This window comes from Vulpes vulpes, chromosome 8, assembly GCF_048418805.1.
Source record: "Vulpes vulpes isolate BD-2025 chromosome 8, VulVul3, whole genome shotgun sequence".
NCBI classification, from domain to species: Eukaryota; Metazoa; Chordata; class Mammalia; order Carnivora; family Canidae; genus Vulpes; species Vulpes vulpes.
Genome location: NC_132787.1, coordinates 93,622,713 through 93,649,212, shown reverse-complemented (window position 1 = coordinate 93,649,212; position 26,500 = coordinate 93,622,713). Strand labels below are relative to the sequence as shown.

Sequence of the window (26,500 nt, the reverse complement as noted above, 5' to 3'; positions counted from 1 at the left end):
GGTTCCTCAAGAATTTAAAATTAGAGCTACCCTACGACCTAGCAACTGCACGACTAGGTGTTTATCCAAAACATACAAACAGTGATTGGAAGAGGCACCTGCACCCCATTGATTATAGCAGCAATGTCTACAATAGCCAACATATGGAAAGAGCCCAGATGCCCATCAACCAATGGATAAAGAAGACACACACATACACACACACACACACACACACACACACACTCAGCCATCAAAAACATGAAGTCTTGCCATTTGCAGCAAATGGAACTAAAGGGTATTATGCTAAGCAAAATAAGTCAATCAGAGAAAGGCATTATTATATGATCTCACTCACATGTGGAATTTAAAAAACAAAACAGGATCATAGGCAAAGGAGGAAAAAATAACATAAGACAAAATCAGAGGGGGAGACAAACCATAACAGACTCTTAACCATAGGAAACAAACTGAGGGTTGTTGGAGGGGAGGTAGGCAAGGAGGATGGGGTAACTGGGTGATAGACAATACATATGATGGAATGAGCACTGGGTGTTATGTAAGACTGATGAATCCTTGAACTCTACCTCTGAAACTAATAATATACCATATGTTATTTAGTTGAATTTAAATGAAATTTTAAAAAACAATCACTACTTTTATAAAAGTAACAACTATTATCAATGTGTCAGTGTTACTTTTGTACTTTGGTGAAGAGAAGTATATTAGCTGTTTTTTTCAATAAAGTTATTAAGGAAGATTAATAATATTTTAAGAAAAGCAAATTTTATAGGATGATGTTTTATCCCAAATTATTTCATAAATAAGAAATTTTATGTATTTACTGGCTCATATCTAAATTGTCTCTATTTTATAATTTCTATCTAATCTGAAACTCCTTCAGTTAGTGCTCAACAAGAGAACTGATGAAATTTACTCACTGGCCACATTTATTAAGAATATGCTCCATACATACACTTATACAGATCCTGTTCCTAATCAGCTTAGGATCTAAAACAAGGGATAAGGAGTAACAAGTAACTATTTCAGCTCAAGGAGGCAGGTGGTGGTGGGGTAGATAAAAAGTATCACAGGAAAGTTACATAGTGTTATGATTCCAGGATGAAGGGATTACTTACAACTGGAAGGACATCCAAAAAAACTTTCATGAATGTAGCATTTAATATTCCTTGAAGGGTGAGTGGGATTTCAAAAGATATATGTAGTTTTTTAAAAAAAAAAAAACATATTCTATGTAACTTACACCTCAATAAAAGTGGTACACACTCCCAGTAGGGGCAATACATTTAACAAAGGTACCATAAATTCCAACAGTTAAGATTGGAGCTAAACTGAGAACTGGGACCTAAATCTCTTAAGGGAGGATTCCTCGTGGGCTTCTCTCTCTTCTCATTCTATATACCACCTATGTGATCTAATTCACTCCTATACACTGATGACTCCAACAAGGTTTCTTGCCCAAATGTCTCCCAATGTCCAGAACCATATATATAACTACTACTCTAATATCTGCATTTTATCTGGGAGTGCACCAAAGGTTAGCTCATACTAATATGTCCAAAATTAAACTTAGCATACTGCCCATAAACCTGTTCCTCTATTGGTTTCCTTCTCATATTACTTAACCATGTTCAGACCACAAACTCAGGAGTCATTCTAGATTTCTGTCAGTTACATCTAATCGATTAGTCACTAAGCCCTTTATCCCTTTATGTCCAATCTCTGCCGCCACTGCAACTGAATTTTAATTGGTCTTCTAACCTCCTCCATCTCTGCTACTCTCCTGACCTCTACCCCAAAACTGACACTGCCTGCAATACTATACTCAAATCAAACTGTATCACTTTCTGTCTCAAAACCATCCAATCGCTCCTTATCATTTAGAAAAGTAACTCTGAAGTCCTTATTCAGGATCAAAAGAAGATAGGGACTTTCTAGGACATTTATCTGTAGGACTCTCTACTAAGTGGGCTTTAGGCATCTTCCAGACCAGAGCTATACATTTCCAGCACAGACCATGATTTATGCATATGAGAATATTCCATACATGGATGCTCAGTAAATGGAGATGTGGTGGTTAAGAGAACAGATTCATGGACAGCCCAGGTGGCTCAGTGGTTTAGCGCCGCCTTCAGCCCAGGGTGTGATCCTGGAGTCCCCAGATAGAGTTTCAGGATCAAGTCCCAAGTCGGGCTCCCTGTATGGAGCCTGCTTCTCCCTCTGCCTGTGTCTCTGCCTCTTTCTCTCTGTGTGTCTCTCATGAATAAATAAATAAATAAAATCTTAAAAAAAAGAGAGAAAACAGATTCATTTCCCACCACTGTTCTGCTCTATTCTCCAGCACATTCCCTCTCTTTTTATAATTTTTGTACACTACTTCTGTCAGCCTGGAATGAATACCTTTCCTAATCTTATCCATTTCTAGGTAGTGTCTTTTCCTCTGTGCTCCACTCACAATGTGTACATATTTCTAATAAAGACCTTATAAAACTGCACTATAGTCATCTGTGGTCACTTCAAGACAAAATTCGTAACTGCCACCTCTATGCTCTACCTTAATAATCTATTAAAACTGCAGAGGCACCCAAGTGACTCAGTCGGTTAGGCATCCAACTCTTGATTTTGGCTCAGGTCATGAGCCCTGCATTGGCCTCCACACTTGGCAGGTGGGGAAAAAGTCTGCTTGAGGATTTCTCTCCCTCTGCCTCTTCCCGTTTGTGGTTGCTCTCTCTCACACAAATAAATAAATAAATCTTAAAAAAAATAAATAAAAATAGAGCTCTTAAAGAAGTAACTAAGATAAAATAAGGTTGTATGAGTAGGTCCTAATTTGATCTATGTCCTTATAAGAGGAAATTTGGCAAAGAGACACAAGGGGTGTGTGCATACAGAGAAATGAGCATATGAGGTCACAGCAAGAAGGCAGTCATCTGTAAGCCAAAAGGAATACTAAAGAGAAACCAAATCTACTGACACTTTCATTTTGGACTCACAGCTTCCAGAACTCTAAGAAAATTAATTTCTGTTCTTTAAGCCACTTTTAGTCTATATCATTTTGTTATGAAAGTTCTAGCAAACTAATACCGTAACACACAGCATAATGTCTGCCACACAGTAATCATTAAACATATATTACATCTGAGTATCTCTGCCGCAAGAGGCAAGGACTGTCACAGTCACTTTTGTATTCTAAGCACCCAGGCTTAGTAACTAGTACACGGTACTCATAAATACTAACAGAAAATATTAATGAGTTTGGCTGAAGCACAGCCTGCAGAGGGCTCCAAAGGCTAGGGTGAATCTGTAAGCTTTATTCCCAAGCAAACTAGTGCAAAAGAGAAGATTCTGAGAAGAGTACAAGATTAGGGCTGAACTTTCAGCAAAATGAGCTCAATAATAGTATGTATGTGAATGAGGGCTAGACTCATTCTAGGGGTGAGACTGAGGGCTAGAGAATGTGATGTACTGCAAGATAAAGAATGGGGAATGGTTAAATATATATATATCTTTAAAATAATAATTAGGGTCAAACATTTGAGACTAGTTATATTTAGAACTACAGGTTAAAATTCTTCTGGCTAACATTTAATTTCTGTCCACATTATCATCAAGAGAGATAATCTGGGTAAACATTTAGGCAACATGTATAGCTTTCAAAATACTGGCTTTTGTCTTCTATGTGTATGCTAGATTTTTCCCCCAAATGGCCAAGGGTTCTGCAAAACAGAACACTGTAAGCTCCAAATACTCATGGGAGCTTGTAAAAGTAATACAAAACTCCTGTAATTTCTACTTGCTACACAACAGACCCTGAGGTTGTTTTCCTAATACATAACAAGTGGTTCTGCTAAGGAAAAAACAAGCCTCTTAACTCAAAGATAGGAAATAATCTGAACAGAGCCAAAATCATGCCTTTAAATTATATCACACTTTTTTGCATCTAAAATAGTGAAGAAAGAAAATTTTAAGTGTACCATGTCAACTCTAAGACAGAGCCATATTCTCTGTTATACAACTGCAACGGATAGGAAAAGCTTATTATGCACCAGAAACCACTGCTTCTTTCTTTAAAGTAATATTATTTCAATGTGGTTATAATTAAGTAACATAGAGGGAAAAATCTGAATTGACCCTCTCAATTGGCTTTCTCTAAACATTCAAATTTATTTTTCACTATCTGTCCCTAGACTTTTTCCAAAATAGGATTAAATTTTAAATGTGGTCCAGGGAATTAAATACATAGGTACCCACTAAGCAACCACTTTATTATAAAAAAAAAAAAAAATTTTAAGCACAATTTAAGTAATAATGATAACAAAAATTAAAATGTGGACTGCTAACCTCTACAGAACATTTACCATGTCTCAGGCACTATGATAAAGGCTTAACATATGAGCCATATGAAAATGGTGGTTCTGTAATATTTAACATAATACAATTTCTCATTTAACCCATACAACCACCCCAATGAGAAGAATACTATAATTATCTCTATTTTGCAGATAAGAATACTAAAATTTAGAGGACTAAACTTGATCACATTAATGAACTAGAAAATAGCAGAACTGGGACTAACGCTTAGGTATAAATCCAAAGCCCAAACTCTTATTACCTAGTACAGTTTCAGCAACCCCTGTGTCTTGAACACTAAAACAGAGTATAAGTACTCTCATACTTTGGTCAAGGCCACTCTAAACACTTGTGCAGACTGTACCCTACTCAAGTGCCCCAGCAAGGAAATCAAATGAGGCTGACATCCAGCCCATTCTTCACTACCCAAACTATGTCCTGTTGCTGGAGGCCATCTATACAAAAGGAGATTCGCTCACTCACACAAAAGTTATATTGCCTAACAGGGGCCTTGATGGTGCTGACAAAAGAAAACAAAGCTGGGAGAAAAATTTAACTGTATGGATTAAAAGCCTTAGAAGATATATAGAGAAAGATATATTCCTTGATTCAGAAATTTCACTTTAAGAAAATCATTCTAAGGAAATAGTTAAGGATGTACATAAAATTTATACTACAAAGATATTCATCAATATTATAACAGAGGAAAAAACTAAAAAATCTAGTATCTCCAATGAGGTATTAGCTATAATAGTACATCTATGTGATTAAAATAATGTCATAGGAATATATTAACTCATATGCTCTTCACAAAATAATCCATGAATGACAAAATTCACAAAAATTGTATTCTCATTTTAGTAAAAATATTATGCATGTATATATTCCATGTACAATACATTCCCGTGTGTGAGAAAGAACACAAGGTAATGGAGTTACTCAATTACCTTCTTTTAGTCTTTAGAAATGTTTCTACACAACATATATAATAAAAAGTCAAAATAAAAGAAATAAAAACTAACAAGAGGCAAATGTCCTAATACAAAGCTTAAGAACAGCTATGTAAAATGTTATTCTGCCTGTAAACTTGGAATTAGGATATCTGATGTGCGGTGATCTAAATTTAGATGGAAAACACCCAATTTCATGTGAAAGTGAGAGATTGGGATCATTCTAACAAGTGGCCTAAGAACCACTACCCATAAACACAGAAAAAAAGCAGAAAACTGTACTCTAACTACCTTGAAATAAGTGAAACTTAATGTTTAAGAAGTAAAAAGTATCGGGATCCCTGGGTGGCGCAGCGGTTTGGCGCCTGCCTTTGGCCCAGGGCGCGATCCTGGAGACCCGGGATCGAATCCCACATCAGGCTCCCGGTGCATGGAGCCTGCTTCTCCCTCCGCCTGTGTCTCTGCCTCTCTCTCTCTCTCTCTCTCTCTCTGTGACTATCATAAATAAATAAATAAATAAAAATTAAAAAAAAAAAAAGAAGAAGTAAAAAGTATCTTACTTGTCTATCACCTGTTGAAGAAACAGAATCCTCAGCAGAGTGAGAAAGAGAGTAACAGCCCCTGTTAGCTGGAAAATGGCCTGGCACTATCAGCTAGACCTTAGTGTACTCATATTAAACATAAACAATTTTTACAGAACACAACATCAGAAAAGGCCACTCCGTGACCACGACGAATCAAAATAAAAAATATCTGAACATAGACAAAAGCATGAATATTGTCCGAGCCACAAAAACAAGCATGTAAAATCCTATCTTGGATAAAATGGATGACTGCTTCTTCTTTACCCATCCCAGTTTTAGCTTTGCTCCCTTCTTGCCTTCCAGGTTCTTAAAATATCTAATCTCAAAATCACCCCCCACTTCTAAGAGCATCCAATCTACTACAATGCCCTACTTTCTTAAATCCTCTCCAAAATCCTTAGCACAAGCTCAAATCCTATATGGTTCCACGTGATACATATTCTTCCTTGTTACAACGAATCAATCAATTCATCTTGTTTAACTACAGATATGTTCCTACCGGTCCTCCATGGAGGGCACTCAAAGAGCAGGGACTACAGATTTAAGTACAGGATTGGATTAGGAACAAAACAATAAAATTGCATTAAAATACCCACAATCTGCAGAATATGTACTATCTACTTAAAAGGGTCTTTTACATGTAAACTTACTCTATAATGAGTTCCCACCAATCTGGAATTCCCAGTGTTTATCAGTGCTGGTGATCTTGACCAAATAAATAAATTTTACATTAAATTCTCAATTACTCAGTTTTCCATCCTACCTGAATGAAATAAGAATCTAAATACAAAAAGTAAAATATAAATGAAGAAACTAAACCCTGAACAGAATACCTAAAATATAAAATCCTTATTTAAATCCATTATTTAATTTCATAAATTAATAAATTATTTTAATAATTATATTTAAGTATATTAGGAGTTCCTGATCAAGAAGTTTCTAAATACAATAATATGTCATTAAAACTAATTTATCTGGGCACCCCTGGTTTAGCGCCGCCTTCAGCCCAGGGCCTGATCCTGGAGACCTGGAATCGAGTCCTGCGTCGGGCTCACTGCATGGAGCCTGCTTCTCCCTCTGCCTGTGTCTAGGCCTCTCTCTCTCTCTCTCTCAGGAATAAATAAAATAAATAAAAAATAAATAATAAAATAAAATAAAATACTAATTTATCTACCTGAAATATGGGCATGCTTTAGTATTTAAACTTTCCACTATCTTCTCATTGATCACCAAAGTGAACCTTCCCCAGAGCATCCTTACCTCCTGGGTCCTTATCTGGATTATACTCTAAAGCATTGCTACAGATGAGGTCAATATCTTTCAGAAAATCCTTAGCAGTCAGGTAATTATGCTTATCAATTTTAGTTATTACTGTTGATAAATCCATTGGTTCCTTGATTACTTCAAGATAATCTGAAACCTAAAAGAAAATATTTTAATGAAAATTACTTCTATTTCCTATGATCTACTCATAAAAACACAAAATAAAACCATATAGTTATTTAATAATTAAATCCAGATATTTTAAGAATAATGATAAGTGAGGATAAAATTGTAGAGCAATTTATGCTACTAAAGTTACTACTTTGAAGTCATACTTTCCATGAAAAGCTTCAGTTTCAAGTCATATCTAAATTAACTCTGAAATGTTTCTGATTTTGAAATATAAAACCAATTATGTCAGCTTTTCTCCCCCCAGTCCTTTGGATATACCTGAGAAGAGAATGTATTGGTAAAAGCACCCAGTAAGTATCAATAAATATTACTTTAAGAAATTTTTTTGAAGGAAATTAAGAAACATAGACTTTTAATATAATTAAAGTTCTCTGGTAAATCTCTTTAATATCTTTAAACAACAACAAAAAAATTTCTTTCTTTTTCCAGGGTGAATCATTTCATGGAAAGTGTTTTCTGCTCCTTTGGAGTCATTACAAACATTTTGAGTCAATTATATAACAAAAATAAGTATTGCCTTCATGACTAGTAAAAGATTTGCTTGGACTTCCCTAATTATAAACACATTCACAAGTAAACATGCTCTATGGGCCGATTTCCTGGGAGGCAACACAAAATAAGGGCTAGTAAGTCAGGATTTGCCCAATGTTTTATATCATTTGTCCACTAAGAAAGCTCTATCAACCTATCTATCTATTGCTTTCCTCAATGCAAATCTCAAACCAAATAATCAGGTCAGATATAAAAGCAATCTTAGAAACATCTAATTAGTCCAGGACCAAATTCTAGAGCTAGGATAATTCCTGCTCTATGAAACTGGAGGTTACTTTTTTCCATTGCAAATACACACACATATTTTATACGTTTTTAAATTTTATGGGCATGTTATAATTTATTTTTTTATTTCTAGGAGCTGAAAATCTCCTTATAGGGAAGGTAGCAGAGCTATACTGATAAACAATAGCTCAGAAGATATCAGTTGGATTCTTGGCTCTGGTATTTGCCATGCCTCTGTGTACATGTGGAAAATGTTTATTAACTGCAAAGCACTTTAAAAACTTATATTATTAAAGATCATAAAATTTTTGCCCCAATACTTAATTTTAAACTTAATGTTTATTTCCTAAACTTCTGTTTTCTCTGAAGTCAGCTTTGGAATTCCATAGTTTTTAGACATTTCAAATTCATTATCTGAATATAAATTTTTATGTTTTAGGTTGTTATCTTGTGGGGCACCTGGGTGGCTCAGTCAGTTAAGCATTTGCCTTCTGCTAGGATCATGATCTTGGGGTCCTGGGATGTGTCCCACGTCTGGCTCCCTACTGAGCAGGAAGTCTATTTCTCCCTCTCCCTTTGCCCTTTCCCCCCACCCCTACACCCCACTCATGCTCTCTCTTAAATAAATAAAATCTTTTTAAAATTTTTTTAATCTTGTCTTTCCCTCATGTTTCACAGAGACCTCTACATTTTCAGCTTCAAGAGCAAAGAACAACAGAAGAACATAAGAATAAAAGAGAAAGTAAGACACATAATCCTTGAATACAAGTTTTATCTGACCAACATTTTCTATCCCCTTCCAATGCCCTACCATCCTTTATAAAACTTTTACTCTATCACAGATGGCATCTGAAATCTGATCACCTCTTCTGTTTAGAAAGAGTGCTGGGGGAAAAGGCAAAATTGGTTTAATCCCAGTATGGGAGGTTGACTTGAAGTCAAGCCATTATCAAATAAGTGTCAGGGTCCCATACCCAATTTGAAACAAAAATAAACATCTAAAATAATCTTTAAAGTGGGCTGAGGGCATCTGGGTGTCTCAGCCAGTTAAGCATCTGCCTTGGGCTCAGGTCGTGATCCTAGGGTGTGGGATGGAGCCCCACATCAACATCTGGCTCCCTGCTTCTCCCTCCTTCTCTGCTCACCCCTGTCCTGCTCATTCTCATTCTCATTCTCTCTCTCTCTCTCTCTCTCCCTCCCCCTCCCCCCCCCCTCTCGCATCAATAAATAAAATCTCATAAAAATAAAAAGAAAGTGGGCTGACAGTTTCAAGATTATCTGATAACACTACAAGGGGAAAAAAAATGTTCCGCAAATATAAAATGGTATGTATTAATTGCAAAAGTAAATTAGGCAATTCCTGTCATTGCAGTAGAAAAAAAATTAAGGTATAACTGTGATATAATGTAAGGAATGTGGACTTTAAATTTCAAAAAACCTTTGAGTCTTGGCTATGTCACTTGCCTGGGAGCCTCAGTTTCCTCAGCTGCAACATAAGAATAATAATGACCTTGTGAGGTTGTTAAAAGGATCAAATATATAAAACTATGTATCATGGATAAATATACAAATAAAGTTATAGATAGTCCTTTTACTCAAAAAAAAAGGGGAGTGGGGTGGGATAACTGTTTTCAGAGGTGAAAAAAACAATGATAGCTCACTCTTCCCAAAGATGAGGTAATGATTCCAAAGGAATCTGCTCAGGTCCAAAAGTACAGATTTCACAACAAGGACGCAACATTAAACTATGAATCATTTCATAATTCAAATTAAAAAAGATGAAGAAAAAATTAAAACTAAAAACACCAAAGCTGTTCAAACATGGAGTCTGAACTATAAGAAGAAGGCCAGTAAAGACTGTATTGTGTTCATCCACACACTATATTATCCCAGGATAAAAAAACAAAAACAACACCACCAAAAATTTCATCCACAATATTATAGTAGATTCCAAATGGAAAATTTCTTTTCTTATCATCACAAACCATGCTCCCACAAGGACACAAAACAATACACATAGAAAGTGAGAAATTTTCCACTGGGAGCAGAGAAAAATCCTTGCAGGGAAAAACAATTTTAGCTACATAGGATATGCTTAACTTCAAACAGCATCTTAGTCACAGGCATTTCCAAAATATGAAAGGTAAATTTCAGGTTTCTTTCCCAACTCTTTCACTAAAATATACATAATTTGGAAAATGCCAAAGTAATTGGTATTGACTGGTTAACATCAAGATACTTTTTAAGAGCAAGATTTATCCTGGAATAAAAATAGTTTTGTATGGACATTTCATTAAAGTAACTTTTAATCCTCTTCTTGAACTGAAGAGTAAGAGATCACAAAGATCAATACTAATTAAGAGGACATACAAATTGGTCACTATTTTCATCCAAAAGTCACCAGATATTTGCTGATGACATTAGTAATTATCACATGGATTAAAATTTTACAGGCTAGGGGTAATATTCATCCATGCCTTTGTTTTTTTTCCTTCCAAAAAAAGATGTCAATATTTTTTTCTTTTAGCCAGTTCAACTTCACTGTTTGCACACTACTGAAACAAGACCTCTTCAATATCCACCGGTTTGCTGAAGATGTTAAAGCGTTTATCTGTGGCCAGCCTCTTGGTTACATCCCTGAGAAACAACCGCAACTCTCTTAAAGTATTTTCCTCCTGGTCCTCCATCCGATTTTTTTCTGATTCTGATAACTGACGAGGTGGAGAAGGTAGTGCAAGGGGAAGCACTTCCATAGCACAGAGACCTAAAGAAGATAAGATAAAATGTTAAGATTACATGGCAGAGCCAGGACCTCAGTTACTTTTCTATCATTCACTCAAAAAATAATTCTAAATATACAAGAACCACTTGCAAAACCAGCAAGTAAAAATTTGAATGGAAACCAACAGTACATTAGAGAATAGATTTACTCCATAAAACAACTCACAGGACTCCTTAAATGCCAAATGATATGATTTTAAATAATTTTATTTTGAAATACCATTTACATACAACTTATGAGAAATATTTCAAATCAACAAAAATATCTTCAGATGAAGAACTGTATACTGATTTTCGTAAAGTCAATGTTGTTTAAAAACCTTCTCAAAATGGGATTGCCTTATATGCACAAAAGTGAAATAGGCAAGTAACAATTCTTTGATCCTTCCTGCTCCCAAAAGAGTTCTTTTTAGACAAGTCTTCTGTGCTCATATTCTTAGTACACCATAGTAGGGGCATAGGTACACACCTGTGTAGGGAGCAAAAAAATTGATAAACCGGGGGAACTTGGGTGGCTCAGTTGGTTGTGTCTGATTCTTGTAGGTCATGATCTCAGGGCCATGACACTGAGCCCTGTTTTGAGGCTCCTTGCTAGGCATGGAGACTGCTCAAAATTCTCCTCCTCTCTCTGCCCCTCCCCGCCCTCAATCTCAATCTCTCTCTCCCTCTCAAAAAAAAAGGGGGGGGGGGCGGGACAGCCCAGGTGGCTCAGCGGTTTAGCACTGCCTTCAGCCCAGGTTGTGATCCTGGAGACCCGGGATCAAGTCCCACATCAGGCTCCCTGCATGGAGCCTGCTTCTCCCTCTGCCTGTGTCTCTGCGCCTCTCTCTCTCTCTCATGAATAAATAAATAAAATCTTAAAAAAAAAAAAAAAAAACACCTGGAAGACAAATAGGTGGTAAATCCAGTCTAAAGTGTTATATGTAAAACCTATAATATTAAAAAAAAAACCTGTAATATTCACTATATCTATCCTAAAACAAACAAACAAAAAAAATCTTCTCAAAAAGTATTAACTTTCCTAAAGATATCATTCCCTAATTCCTTAAAAGATTTTCCCAGTATCACACTGAATTTCAGGATTAAAATTCTAAAAATTCTCTCTGATTTCTAGAATAGCCCCTAAGATGAAAAAATGAAAGTTAACAATCAACTCAAAAAGAAAAATAATTATGTTAATTTTTAACACAGATAATTCAATCTGTGAGACTAAACCATATCTAGGAGCATGCAGGATGCCTCATTTTCATCATGAAATATTTTAAACATTGTTATTTAGATTAGCAGGAGGCAACACCCAATAATCAGGTGTAACTTCCATTTTTAATTTTCCAAGGTTTCTAGGGGGGAAAAAACCCCACAACTATAGCCATTTGATAGGTGCTCATTTTTAGAACTCTGAGAAAATGTGGAAAGGAGTTACTCTAAAGAACAATAAAATGATTGAAGTGTTGAATAATTAGTAAAAAACAGACGCAGAATATGGAAAAACAAGGATTTGCAAGGGGTGAAAATGTATTTAATATCCTACAAGAACCAACCATATGAGAAACATAAAATACAGAAGAGGGGAAAGGCACTTAAAAACTTTTAACAGAATGGCTATTTTCCAGAAGAGTATGAAAGATTACAAAGAAGACCTTATCTTTTATCTATCTTTAAGATTAGAGTCTTCTGAGCAACTTAGAGTGCATTCCTTACTTAAAGTCAAGGGGCTGAAATCTGAAATACTATGCTATTAGACCAAATCCAAGAAAATTCTAATGCTTAAAGTCATGATAGGTTTCCAAGTGCCTACCATAAGGTATCTAACATAATAGGTGCTTAATAAATATTTGAAAAATCAATAAACCAGAAAAGGCAAACATTCTAATCAGCTCTTGACTCATCACACCTACCCTGACCCACAAAATAATCAGCACACCCTATGGTGTTCTCAAACTTATGGTTCAAGTCCTCTATACTTAAGTTGGCTAAAACAGAGCAGAACTGAAGACTTTTTGAGCCTCAGAATGTGAAATCTACTAGAGCACCTGGACTGAAATAAAGAATACTACATTAACAGTCACTTGTTAATAAAGCTGTAACAATGAGACTGTACTTCATAATCTCAAGTCAGGTAAACATAATGACCACTCTGCAAGTGTCCATCTAAAGAGAAGTAGAGGGGATCCCTGGGTGGCGCAGTGGTTTGGCGCCTGCCTTTGGCCCAGGGCGCGATCCTGGAGACCCGGGATCGAATCTCACGTCGGGCTCCCGGTGCATGGAGCCTGCTTCTCCCTCTGCCTGTGTCTCTGCCTCTCTCTCTCTCTCTGTGTGACTATCATAAATAAATAAAAATTAAAAAAAAATAAATAAAATAAAATAAAGAGAAGTAGAATCTAAAAAACTGACTTTACTTCCACAAAGAAATATTTTTTTAAAAAAGTGACTCCAAGGGGCGCCTGGGTGGTTCAGTCAGTTAAGTGTCTGCCTTCAGCTCAGGTCATGATCTCAGGGTACTGGGATACAGCCCTGCTGAGCAAGAGCCTACTCCCTCTCCCTCTCCCTCTGCCCCTCCTCCTTTGCTTGTGTGCTCTCTTTAATTAATAAATAAATAATCTTTTTTTTTTTAAGTGACTCCAACAAAGGGCATTTCTTAACTCTATTCCCCATCTCCCCTCCCCCCATTTTCCTAAAGGCTTTAGGAACTTTACCAGTGTGTTTCCTTCGTGGTGGAGCCATTGATGCCTGATTGAGAATCAATTCTTGGAAAAATTTTCTTCTGTCTTCTTCAATAGGCCTTTGAATATACAAGACTTCTTCATACTGTATTCTAAAGATACATTTAACCTACACACATACACATACACACAAAGACATTAAATATATAGAGAATTAAAGGCTTACTTATTATACCAAACTACAGTTTTTTCAACTTCCAGTACCATTTTCAATTTTCATTCATGTGGGGTTAGGTTAATCTAGTCCTAAGGCTATGCTGTTGAGAGATTCAACCTCATGGACTAAACCATAATGGCATTATCAGTTGCCCAAGTCATTAATAAATTATACTATACCTGGGAGAGTCAGCAAATAATAGCAGAATGGATAACTGATTATAATAGTTAGATGGCAACAAACTCAAAGGAATTCTTGCATAAGATGGAAAGTAGTAACTCAGAATTTACATTAGAGCTAGAAGGTTGTTAACACTGCCTTCTCTTTTATTATTCCTATGTACTTCCTACTTAATTATTTCTTTTCCTGGGCTCTTTTCATACTAGTCTATATTCTACTGTAACCTCTGGAATCCTGGTTTCACTCTAAATAAACAATATCTTCAGTTTCTCCCCAGAATGTTCCATGATGATACCACCTTCCACACAAAACTCCCAAGCAATAAGTCAGTCATTCCCACATCCCTCAGGTTCCTTCCCACTGGTGATTACCTACTTTACTTTTCCTTTGCTGCTCTATAAAGGCTTTGACCCCAGATGTTTCCTTCACAAGATAGGCTGCTTAAATTCTCCACACCATCCACATTAATTCTACACATTTAATTTTTAGGTTTTCCTGGGAGGTCTATATTCTACTTCTAGACACCAAACTCCCTGAGAATCGAGACCATTCCTTATTCATCTGTTTTCCTATACCTACCACAGTGACTAGCACATACTAATGCATAATTAGAATGGACCGAATGAGTAAATTTGCAATTTTCTTCTCCAGCCCAGACCAAATTGGAAACTGCAAATGAAAATGGAAAAGGTCACTAATATGGAAAGAAGAACCAATTATGAGACAATGAGGAAACACTGGATCAAAATTCAAAACATCAGATCCTAGCCCAAATTTAGCCACACATTTATAGTAAACTTCATATAATTCATTCAATTTGTCATGTCTAACCACTTACTGGATTGAAGACTAAAAATGTCTAAATATTATTTCAGTCAATCTTTAGAACAATGAGGTATGTAGGAGAAAACTTAGACTTGAAAAGGTTTAAGTAACTGGTTTATGATCACAAAAAGTAGAGAAGACTAGATTACATAATCTCTAAAGGCATTTTCCAGCTCTAAAATTCTAGATAGGAAGAAATAATCAATGAAAAGTAGTATTCAAAATTGGGATGAAGAACTATTCACCTCAACACAAAGCCAAATCCTTTAAGAGTCTATAAAATTTCACTTTGTGTCCTTCCATTACCTTTTTTGTAGACTATTTTCATATAAAATTCCCCCAAATCTTTGATCTACGCTTCACTGATCATTCTTCCAAAGTTCTCACAAGCAAATTTACAACTGAACACCCATTGTGTGCTAAATATAATGTCAAACACTGACATTACAAACTTGAAGAAAATATGATTACTTCCCCCTATCAAGGATCTTAGAAGTTTCAAAGAAAGCATTATGGTACCACACCAAAAATGTAATACTGGTGGAGAAACACAAGAGACTCTGCAAGAGATAGAGGTGAAGAGGTATTGGAAAAGATATAGAAGAAACAGCTATTTTTAACTGGGTTTTGAAAAATAAATAGAATGCAATACCCTAGAAGTACCAGGATTCTGTTCAAGAGTAGCAAAACAAGATTAAATAATCTTGAGTTTTAAATATTCTTCCTTCTCATCATTTTTCAACATTTGTGTTCAACTTTGTGAATACAAAAGCATACCAAAAGTAAGTCTGTAATAATCCCCTGATACTCCTGCCAGGTTATTATTAACAGCTTAGAATCTATCACTTTATAAGGAGGCTACATTTTACTTTAAATTTACTCCTAGCTTTATCTTCTGACATTCCTAGCCTCAAATTTTATGTTGCAACTAGACAAGCCTCTTATACTCCCTGAAATCATACTCTTTCACACTGGTTCACAGTGGTCTCTGTCTGTGCTATCCATTCCTTTGTAACTCTGTTTTTAACTCTACTCAAGCCAGTGCTTTCTGGGTGATGCTTTCTCTGACTTTCCCAGATACACTCAGGCACACCTTCTAATACTCCTCATTAAACTTTAAGTTCAATGATTTTAGTAAATTCAGTTGTGCAACCATCACAAGTCAGTTTTAAAACATTTCCATTACCTCCAAAAAGCTCCCTCGTGTCCATCTGTTGTCAATTCCTACTCATGCTCACATTCTCTGCCCGACAACCACTGATTTACTTTCTGTCTCCAAAGATTTGCCCATTCTAGAAATTGTGTATCATGTAGCCTTTTTGTCTAGCTTCTCTCACTTAGTATCATATATTGAGGCTCATCCACATTGTAGAATGTATCAGTAGCTCATTCCATTTAATGCTGAACAGTATTTTACTGTGTGTATATGCAATGTTTGGTTTCACCAATCACCAGTGAATGAACATTGGACTGTTTCCAATATTACAAGTAATGGTAGGAGGAACATTTGTGTTCAAGTCTTTGTGTGAACATATTTCTCTTGTGTAATTACCTAGAAGTGGAAATGCTGAGTCATATAATTTTATGACTAACATGTTTAGAACTGCCAATTTTTCCAAAAACGGCTATACCCTCTTACAATTCCACCAGCAAAATATAAGGCCTCCAGTTTTTTCTACATCCTGTCCCAACACTCAATATTGTCTAGTGGTTGTGCAGTGGTATCCCACTCCTGAATGACTAATGATATTGAGAATCCTCCAGTGTTGTTAGCCCAGAGGAATATACACTCTTTGGTGAAATGTCTATTTAAATCTTAACTTGTGGTCTTTTTTAACTTAATTGTGGTAAAATAGTCACAACATAAAATTTGCTGTTTTTATTTTTAATTGTACAGGCTGTAGCATTAAGTATATTCACATTATTATGCAACCATCACTACCATCTAACTCCAGAACTTTTTCACCCTCCCCAAGTAAAATCCTGTGTTCAATAAATACTGACTCCCTATACTCTCCCCTTTCCCCAGCCCCTGGCAATCACCATTCTACTTTCTATCTCTGTGAATCTAACTATTCTAAGAACTTCTCCAAAGAAGAATCAGTTTGTCATTTTATGACTGTCCTATTTCACTTAGCATAGTGTTTTCAAGGTTTATCTATGTTGTAGCATGTGTTAAAATGTCCTTCTTAAAGCTAAATAATGTTATACTGTGTATATATATGCCACATTTTCTTTATCTGTTGATGGACATTTGTGTGTTTCCACCTTTTGGCTATTGTGAATAATGCTATAAACATGGGTATACAAACATCTATCCGAATCTCTGACTTCACTTCTTTGGACTATACACCTAGAAGCAGAATTGCTGGATCATACACAGTAATTCTGTTTAATTTTTTTTAAGGAATCACTGTACCATTTATTTTCAATGAGGATGTACAATTTTATATTCCCACCAGCAACACACAAGGGCTCCAATTTCTTCATGTCCTAAACAACACTAGTTATTTTCTGTTTTTATGATAATAGCCATCCTAATGTGTATGAACTGACATCTCATTGTGGTTTTAAATTTGCATGTCCCTTATGATTAGTGATGTTCAGCATCTTTTCATGTGCTATTGGCCTTTTGAGTGTCTCCTTTAGGGGAAGTCTGGTTGGTTGGGTTTATTTGTTTTTGAATTGTAGAGTTCTTTATACACCCGGATATCAACCCCTTATCAGATATATGATGGGCAGATATTTTCTGCCTTTCTGTGGGTTGCTTTTTTTAGTCTAATAGTGCCCTTTTATGCAACAAGTTGTTAATTTTGATGAAATCAGTTTATCAATTTTTTCTTTGTTGCCTGTACTTGTGGTGTCATAGCCAAGAAATCATTACTAAATCCTCGGCCATAAAGCTTTCTACTATGTTTTTTTCTAAGGGCTTTATAGTTTTAAGTCTTCTGTTTAGTTCTTTGATCAACTTTGAGTTACTTTTTGCATATGGTATAATGGTCTAATTCACTTCCTTTGTATGTGGATATCCAATTTTCCCAGCACCATTTGTTGAAATGACTATACTTTCCCCCATGAATGTCTTCACACTTTTGTTGAAAATCATTTATTGTAGTCTTGTGTTGAAAGAGGGGGTCATTCTGTTTTGTAAGTAATCTCTACATCCAACATGGGGCCTGAATTCATGACCCCAAGATCAAGTGTTGCATTCTCTTAGTGACTGAGCCAGCCACGCACACTGAAAAAGTTCTTAATACATTCTGGATTTCAGTCTTATCAAGATACGCGATTTGATGTATTTGAAATATTTTTTCCCAGTATGGCTTGTTTTCTCATTTTCTTAATGGTATCACTTAAAAAGTTTTGAATTTTGATAAAGTTAACTTTATCAATTTTTCCTTTTATGGATCATATCTTTATATATTATATATATAATATATATTATATATTTATATATTATACTATCACATTTGTGATATATTTATATTATTATTTATATTTATATATTATACTATCACAACATTTGGGATATATTTATATTTATATTATTTCTTCAGGTTTCTCTTCCTTCTAAAAGATAGATAAGATAGATAGATAGATAGATAGACAGACAGACAGATAGATTGATTTATTCGGTTTATTCGGTGGGGGGGAGAGCAGAGGGAGAGGGAAAGAGAATCTCAAGCAGACTCTGCACTAAGTGCAGAGCCTGACATGGGATCATGACCTGAGCCAAAATCAAGAGTCAGACACCTAACCAACTGGTTCACCCAGGTGCCCTACTCTAAACTTTAAATTATTAGAGAATAGTGGTTATCTTTGGATTTTTTCACCTATTTAATTCATTCATTCAACAAAGATTTACTAGAAATAGGTACGTGTACATACGTATCTATCTGTGAGTATTTCATGTGTGTGTACACATAAGACCAAGTAAGGCAACTAAGCATTGTGAATGAAAGTGTGAAGAAAACAGACACTTGGTCTATCTTACACAAGATCACTTATGAGAACACCGCATTGCACATAACAGGTACACAACAAATTTTTGATGAAGAAACAATGGTTTTAACTTAATACAAAACTCTTATTTCCCTGACAACTTATCAGCCTAAGCATCACAACATTCAGAAATTGTCTCTCCATAGTCTTAGAGAGTATAGTGCATTGTAAGTGCATGACCTTTGTAATCAGACAAACCGGGGTCCAAAATTTTACTGTCATACTAGCGTGAGACCCTAGGCAAGTTACTTCACCCCTGTTGGTTTCTATTTCTTTATCCGTCAAATGGGAAAACCATAGTAGTACTTTTTCTTACAAAGCAGTTTAAAAACTTGTGTTAGATAATACATATATAACTGGCCTCTACAATGCCTAGCACATAGTTCCATAAGTGACAGCAATTCTTTTATTACCAATTTTTTTTTGTTTTACCTCATTTATTAAAAGTTAGAGTTGTCAGTCCCCCGTTTTAAAAGTAGAGTTCATGTAATCGCTATAACGGGGGAAATCAATGGTTTAAGGTTCACGATCTCAAAGATAAAAGTAATGGAAAATTAGGTCAGAAATGAACCTAAGATGGCTTTCATGAATAAAATTTGCTTTCCTCAAAACAAAATAGGTAAATAATTCATTAAGTAAAAATAAAAAATAACGTTTTACCTAAACACACTAATAATTCATGCTCATTTACTAGAAATAGTTAACTGTGATTTTAAAAGACTTGCAATGACTGCGTTCCTTAAAAATTTTAAGAATCATACAATTGTTTTACAACAACAAAAAAATCAATACTAAGATATTTCTCTTGTATACGTTATTATTCATCTGAGTTTTCAATGCCTCTAGTTGATTTTTCTACTTAAGTTAACTCCCAGTTCCCAATATAAACCGAGAGACAGAAAAATACACGAAATCTTGAACTGACAAAATATGGTTTGTAATCTTTACCTGCCTAAGTGTATTTGAGGAGATATTTCTTTAAAATTCATTTCCAAGGGTGCCTGGGTAGCTCAGCTGGTTAGGTAAGCATCTGCCTTCAGCTCAGGACATCATGATCCCAGGGTCCTGGGAACAAGCCCATGTCAGGCTCTCTGCTCGGCAGGGAGTCTGCTTTTCCCTCTCACTCTCCCTTTCTCTCAAATAAATAAATAAAATCTTTTTTTAAAAAAAAATTCATTTCTAGGGGCGCCTGGGTGGTTCAGTTAAGCATCTGACTCTTGATTTTGGGTCAAGTCATGATCTCAGGGTTCTGGGAGTGAACCCCAAGTGGGGCTCCACTCTGGGTGTAGAGCCTACTTAGTATTCTTTTTTTATTTTTTATAAGATTTTATTTATTTGTTTATAAGAGACACAGAGAGAGAAACAGACACACAGGCAGAGGGAGAAGCAGGCTCCATGCAGGGAGCCCGATGCGGGACCCGATCCTGGGACTCCAGGATCACACCCTGGGCATGAAGGCAGGGGCTAAACCACTGAGCCACCCAGGGACCCCCCCGCTACTTAGGATTCTATCTCTCCTTCTGCCCCTCTGGCCTCCCTCCCTAATTAAATAATTTAGTCCCACTAAATAAATAAATTAAATTAAAAATAAAATCCATTTCCAATTATACCATCTTGAGTCTGCCCAGTACAACTTAGTATCAAAATACATATTGTGAGTCTGTTCAGAAAGTTAAATGCAATTCTTTCTAACCAAAGTTTGTTTTCCTTCCTGCAAATATTTCTATTTTTTCTCTGCTTCCTTGTTTAAAAGTCCCTTTCCTATGCTCAAAACTCAAGTCTTTTTTCTAATTCTCCTGAAGAGAAATAATTTGCAATTGACATGTATCTATCTCAACTAAAGTTCTCCAACTATTTATTCTCAGTCTACAGGCCCACAAAAGTAAACTGATAAGAAGAAAGAAAAGAAGAAAAAGAAAAAAGAAGGAAAAGGAAAAGGAAAGAGAAAGAGAAAGAGAAAGAGAAAGAGAAAGAGAAAGAGAAAGAGAAAGAGAAAGAGAAAAAGAAAAAGAAAAAGAAAAAGAAAAAGAAAAAGAAAAAGAGAAAGAAAGAAATGAGGCTGAGCAGGAATTAAAGCCAATATGGTGATTCAGTGGTAAATCTCTATTTTTTATGTAACAAATATTTATTTATTTTTTAAAGATTTTATTTATTTATTCATGAGAGACACACACACACAGAGAGAGAGAGAGAGAGAGAGGCAGACACACAGACAGAGGAGAAGCAGGCTCCATGCAGGAAGCCTGATGTGGGATTCGATCCCGGGGCCTCCAGGGTCACACCCTGGGCCGAAGGCAGACGCCAAACTGCTGAGCCACCCAGGGATCCCCCGTAACAAATATTTATTAAGCAATTCCAATGTGTCAAGAAATAGAAGGTTAAGGGTCAGTAGGACAGTACCCTCCTCTCAGAGAGCATGTGGTCTAGTCTAGAGGTTCTCAAATGTTTTGGTCTCAGGATCTTATTAAACTCTTTTTTTTTTTAATATTTATTTATTTATTTATTCAAAGAGAGCGAAAGAGAGGCAGAAACACAGGCAGAGAGAGAAGCAGGCTCCATGCAGGGAGCCCGATGCGGGACTCGATCCTGGGTCTCCAGGATCACACCCTGGGCTGAAGGCGGCACTAAGCCGCTGCGCCACCTGGGCTGCCCGGATCTTATTAAACTCTTAAAAACCACGCAGGAACCCAAAAGAGCTTCAGTTTACATGGGTTACAACTGTCAATAATTACATATTAAAATAAAAACTAAGAGCACTCCAAATTATGTATTCATTTAAAATCTATTAGAAAAAAATTAAATAGCGACGCCTAGGTGGCTCAGCGGTTGAGTGTCTGCCTTTGGCTCAGGGCGTGATTCCGGAATCCTGGTTATATATTAACATTAAAAATACGTGTTGAAAAATATATCCTTTTGAGAATTTTCCCAAAATATAAAATACATAAAATAAAATTTACAAGGAAAGTGGCACTGTTTTACGTTTCTTCAAATCTCTTTAATATGCTGGCTTACTGGGCACCTGGGTGGCTCAGCAGTTAAGCACCTGCCTTCGGCTCAGGGTGTAATCTCAGAGTCCGGGATCAAGTCCCACATCCAGCTCCCTACATGGAGCCTGCTTCTCCCTCTGCCTGTGTCTCTGCCTCTCTTTCTCTATGTGTGTGTGTGTGTCTCTCATTAATAAATAAATAAAATCTTTTTAAAACATTTTTTTAAATCTTTATTTATTTATGATAGTCACAGAGAGAGAGAGAGAGAGGCAGAGACACAGGCAGAGGGAGAAGCAAGCTCCATGCACCGGGAGCCCGACGTGGGATTCGATCCCGGGTCTCCAGGATCGCGCCCTGGGCCAAAGGCAGGCGCCAAACCGCTGCGCCACCCAGGGATCCCAAATAAATAAAATCTTAAAAAAAAAAAAAAAAACGCTGGCTTATTGAGACAACCAGATCCTCATTTCTGCTTCTACATTCAATCTGTTGCAATATGTTGTTTTGACTGAAGTACATGAAGAAAACCCATATTCAAGCAGATATACAGTTAGAAAGAAAAAAGGAATGTGACATCTCCCCTGAAAGTCTTGTGGGGTCCACAGAAGTCCTTAAACCACATTTGGAAAACAGCTCATCTAGAACAATGATTCCTAATTTTTTTTAATCTAACACCTCATCAGTAAAAAAAATTTGAAAATATCCTTTCTAGTGTATTTATTTAAATACACTATTCTATTAATATTATTTCTATTATAAAACTTATATATACAGTCATTTCTTCTACAGATCAGGCACTTTGCTAACCTACAGTTACTCAGTCTGCAACTCTCTATGCTTTTCATTTATTCACCAAATATTTATCAATTTGTGCTATTATTCCCTACCATCTCTTAAACAAAGCAAGCATTCTAACGGCAACGCTGAAATTTAAATGAATGGCTTGGGGACAGAGAAGAATTTCCAAAGAACAGTAAATATAAAACATATTATGTAATGAGTAGTTTAAGAGAATTCTCTTAGGGAAGCCTGGGTGGCTCAGCAGTTGAGCCTCTGCCTTTGGCTCAGGGCATGATCCCAGGTCCGGGAACCGAGTTGCGAGTTGCACATTGGGCTTCCTCCTGCGAGGAGCCTGCTTCTCCCTCTATGTCCTGCCTCTCTCTCTGTGTGTCTCTCATGAATAAATAAAATCTTTATATGAGAGAGAGAGACAGAGAGAGAGAGAGAGAATTCTCTTAATCTTCTCCCCCACTAATGTGGATATCCATGATAGTTTTGGTAGCTACTTGGTTAATAATTGGTTAATAATAATAACTGGTTAATATGGGCAAAGAATACAGAAAACAAAGGGGGGGAAAGTTGAAATTTCAGGATTCAATGCTAGTTAATCTCTAATACTTTAGCTACTAATTAAGGTTACTGATAAACAATGAATAAATTGAATCCATTACAAATTATGACAATATAGCGACACTGAAAGTATGGTCTAACCTTAGCTTTAAAAAACTAAACCAACAGGGGCCTCTGGATAGCTCAGTCTGTTAAGTGACTCTTGATTTCAGCTCAGGTTTTGCTTTCAGGGTCGTGAATTCAAGCCTTGTGTTGGGCTCCACACCCACTTTAAAAACAAAAACAAAACACTAAACCAACAATAAAATCATATATGTAAATAAACAACAGGAGTAGGCAAAATTGCTGGGGTTTGTTGTAGTTGTTGTTAAAGATTTTATTTATTCATGAGACACACACACACACACACACACACACACACACACACACAGAAAGAGAGAGAGGCAGAGACACAGGTAGAGGGAGAGGCAGGTTCCATGCAGGGAGCCCAATGTGAGACTTGATTCCAGGACTCTGGAATCACACCCTGATCCAAAGGCAGATACTCAACCACTGAGCCCCCCAGGCATCCCTAAAATTGCTGTTATCAAGATGAGTTCATAAGACTTTTATTTACAAATTTTTCAAACAATATCAGGAAAACATCAGGTAACATTATATTCCTAAGTAGAACCCTCAATTACCCCAAATTTTCTTTATATCTTATAAAATTATAATAAAACTATTTGATCGTGAAGATCTAATTTATTTTTTTTAGATCTAATTTTTTAAAGTGGCTCCTAGGTATGTCCAGGTCCAATCCATTTAAATCAATTTCAAGTACATTCCTACTTCATAATACCAAACATTTTATAGCTCTGCAGTTTCCAACATAAATTCACATATACTATCTCACACCAAGAAGCCTGTTATTATCCACATTTTAAAGATGAGACAACTGAGACTATTCTAGATTCAAATATTTATCCAAAATCAAAAGACTAGTAAGTCAGTACAACTTGTTTTTTTCCTGACTCTTACTACATATAGTATTCCACTAAACTTTATTGGCCTCTGATAAAACAACATTGTGTGGGGTAGCACCAATGGCGCAGCGGTTTAGCGCCGCCTGCAGCCCAGGGCGTGATCCTGGAGACCCTGGATCAAATCCCACGTCAGGCTCTCTGCGTGGAGCCTGCTTCTCCCTCTGCCTGTATCTCTGCCTCTCTCTCTGTGTGTGTCTCTATGAATAAATAAATAAAGTTTAAAAAAAAATAAATAAATAAAACATTGTGATTAATAGTCTTAATTAAGAATACTGGATCCTGAATAACCAAAAATGAATTATTCTACATATACTTTACTTACAAATCAATAAGTGTACAAATCAACCTTAACAAGATATCTAACAAGTGCTAAACAAAAGAACTCAGTAAATAGGTATCTTAATCATAAAATTCTACATTATTATGGTTTACATTATAGCATTTAAAACATGCAAAATCTCTTAAATAAACTATGTTGCCTGACCAAAATACTTCTAAGCATTTCTAAAGGTGGTCATATCAAGACCTAGTAAGCTTAGGGGATTAGAAGCACAACTTTTTTAAAAATCAATTTTGTTCACATGAGTTGACTATTTTTTTTCTGAAGCAAATGTTACTTTACCTTTGATTCTAATATGTTAAATATGAGGGCTTTGAACTAAAAAGTATCAGATTTGAAAAACATGCACAGCAGTAATAACAAATTAACAATGATAATACCAAAAAAAGAACTGAAAGGTTAAATCCCAACAAATAATCTACCAGACAGCAAGAATAAGAAAGCTAATTGTAATGGAACTATATGATACAGCTTAGGCCTTCATAGTATGTATCATACCGTACATATGCTAGAACTCTGGCCTAAATGTGAATTATCTCAATCTTCACAGCAACAGTGACAAATATATCACTAGTATGCCAAAAAAGAAATTGAAACTTAAATTATTTACTAACTTGCTTAAGTCACAGGGCTAATATGTAATGTAATCAAGGCATGAATCTAAACAGCATTTATTTTGCTAAAGAAGTTAAATTTATTAAATAAATTAAAATGTGTCCAATTTATAAGATCAATGATTTGAAACAATAAGGTAAATATTTAATCATTTCTTACCTCTTCAGGCAGTTCACTGTACATGGTTTCAGAGGTAGACAATAAAAATATAGGTGAGAATGATGGTATATCTTGCAGCAATGTCAGAAAAGTTGCTCTCACAGTTTCACTGACAGCTTCCCACCAATCACCAATGTGAGGCATGTAAACAATACTAGGTACTGTTCTTCGAGCTTCACGAAAAATCTAATTAAGGAAAGAAATGGCATTAAAAATTCAAATAGATATTATTCTCAACTTTACTCAGTAACCCCCAAATACATGAAATGTGTCAGGCCTGTTACTGTAATTATTCTCAGCTCAGATATTCAAGCTGTTCAAAATATGATGTACAAGCCCCACATAGTAACTTCTATCTACCCTTGCCCCTCAAAAAAAAGAAGAAGAAGAAGGAGGAGGAGGAGGAGGGGGAGGAGGAGAAGAAAAAGAAGAAGAAGAAGAGGAGGAGGAGGAGGAGGGAGGAGGAGGAGGTTTTTTTTTTTTTTTTTGCCATTTTGTTATTCCTATTCAGTACTTAGTATAAAGGTATCAAATTGTTCTACTTATCTATCAGGTAAAGATAATAAAGCAAAACACCACTATAAAATATTTTGCAAATAAAGAGGTAAACATGCACCTATATATCACCCATGTCAGAATGGTATCAGTAAAGCACAAAAAAGAGAAGATATAGTTTCCATGTTTGTGCACATTCCCTAAAATCACTAAATATATGAATTAAATAAACACTTTCACCACAATGTACCACCCTAGAGCTTAAAATGAACTACCTACTGAACCACTCGTTTACTTCCTATTACCTTAATTCAATCCTCCATAAAATAGTCACAAAATACCCTCACATTGCTGAAGAGCAAAAAATTAATTAGCAAAAAGCTCTGAGATACTCCCATTGTCAGAAAATACAAACTAAAGTTTCCTTGGGTGTTAAGAAGAGTCCTAGGGGCAGCCCGGGTGGCTCAGCGGTTTAGCACCTGCCTTCAGCCCAGGGCATGATCCTGGAGACCTGGGATTGAGTCCCATGTCGGGCTCCCTGCATGGAGCCTACTTCTCCCTCTGCCTGTGTCTCTGCCTCTCTCTCTGTGTCTCTCTCTCGTGAATAAATAAGTAAAATCTTTAAAAGAAAAACAAAAAAAAAGAGTCCTAACCATAGCTTAAGTTGCACTCTGCCAACATACACCAGTAAGGACCAGGTTGGCTATTAGTAAGCTGCCAAGCAGAACTATCGCCCTTTACATATATG

The 26,500-nt window shown here is 36.0% G+C and overlaps 1 protein-coding gene across 4 annotated transcripts in view; it reads right to left on the bottom strand.

Moving 5' to 3' along the window:
• Positions 1-26,500, bottom strand: part of ATAD2B (ATPase family AAA domain containing 2B) — a 153,955-nt gene that overhangs the window by 21,592 nt on the left and 105,863 nt on the right. For 2 of the 4 annotated variants that reach the window (XM_072767583.1, XM_072767581.1), the window contains exons 19-22: positions 25,258-25,443; positions 13,594-13,729; positions 10,684-10,880; positions 7,145-7,304 (exon numbers count right to left, since the gene is read on the bottom strand). In XM_072767583.1, coding sequence (XP_072623684.1) covers positions 7,145-7,304; positions 10,684-10,880; positions 13,594-13,729; positions 25,258-25,443 — 679 coding nt within the window. The remainder of the gene's footprint in view (positions 1-7,144; positions 7,305-10,683; positions 10,881-13,593; positions 13,730-25,257; positions 25,444-26,500) is intronic. The other 2 variants (XM_072767584.1, XM_072767582.1) reach the window with 1 other exon arrangement.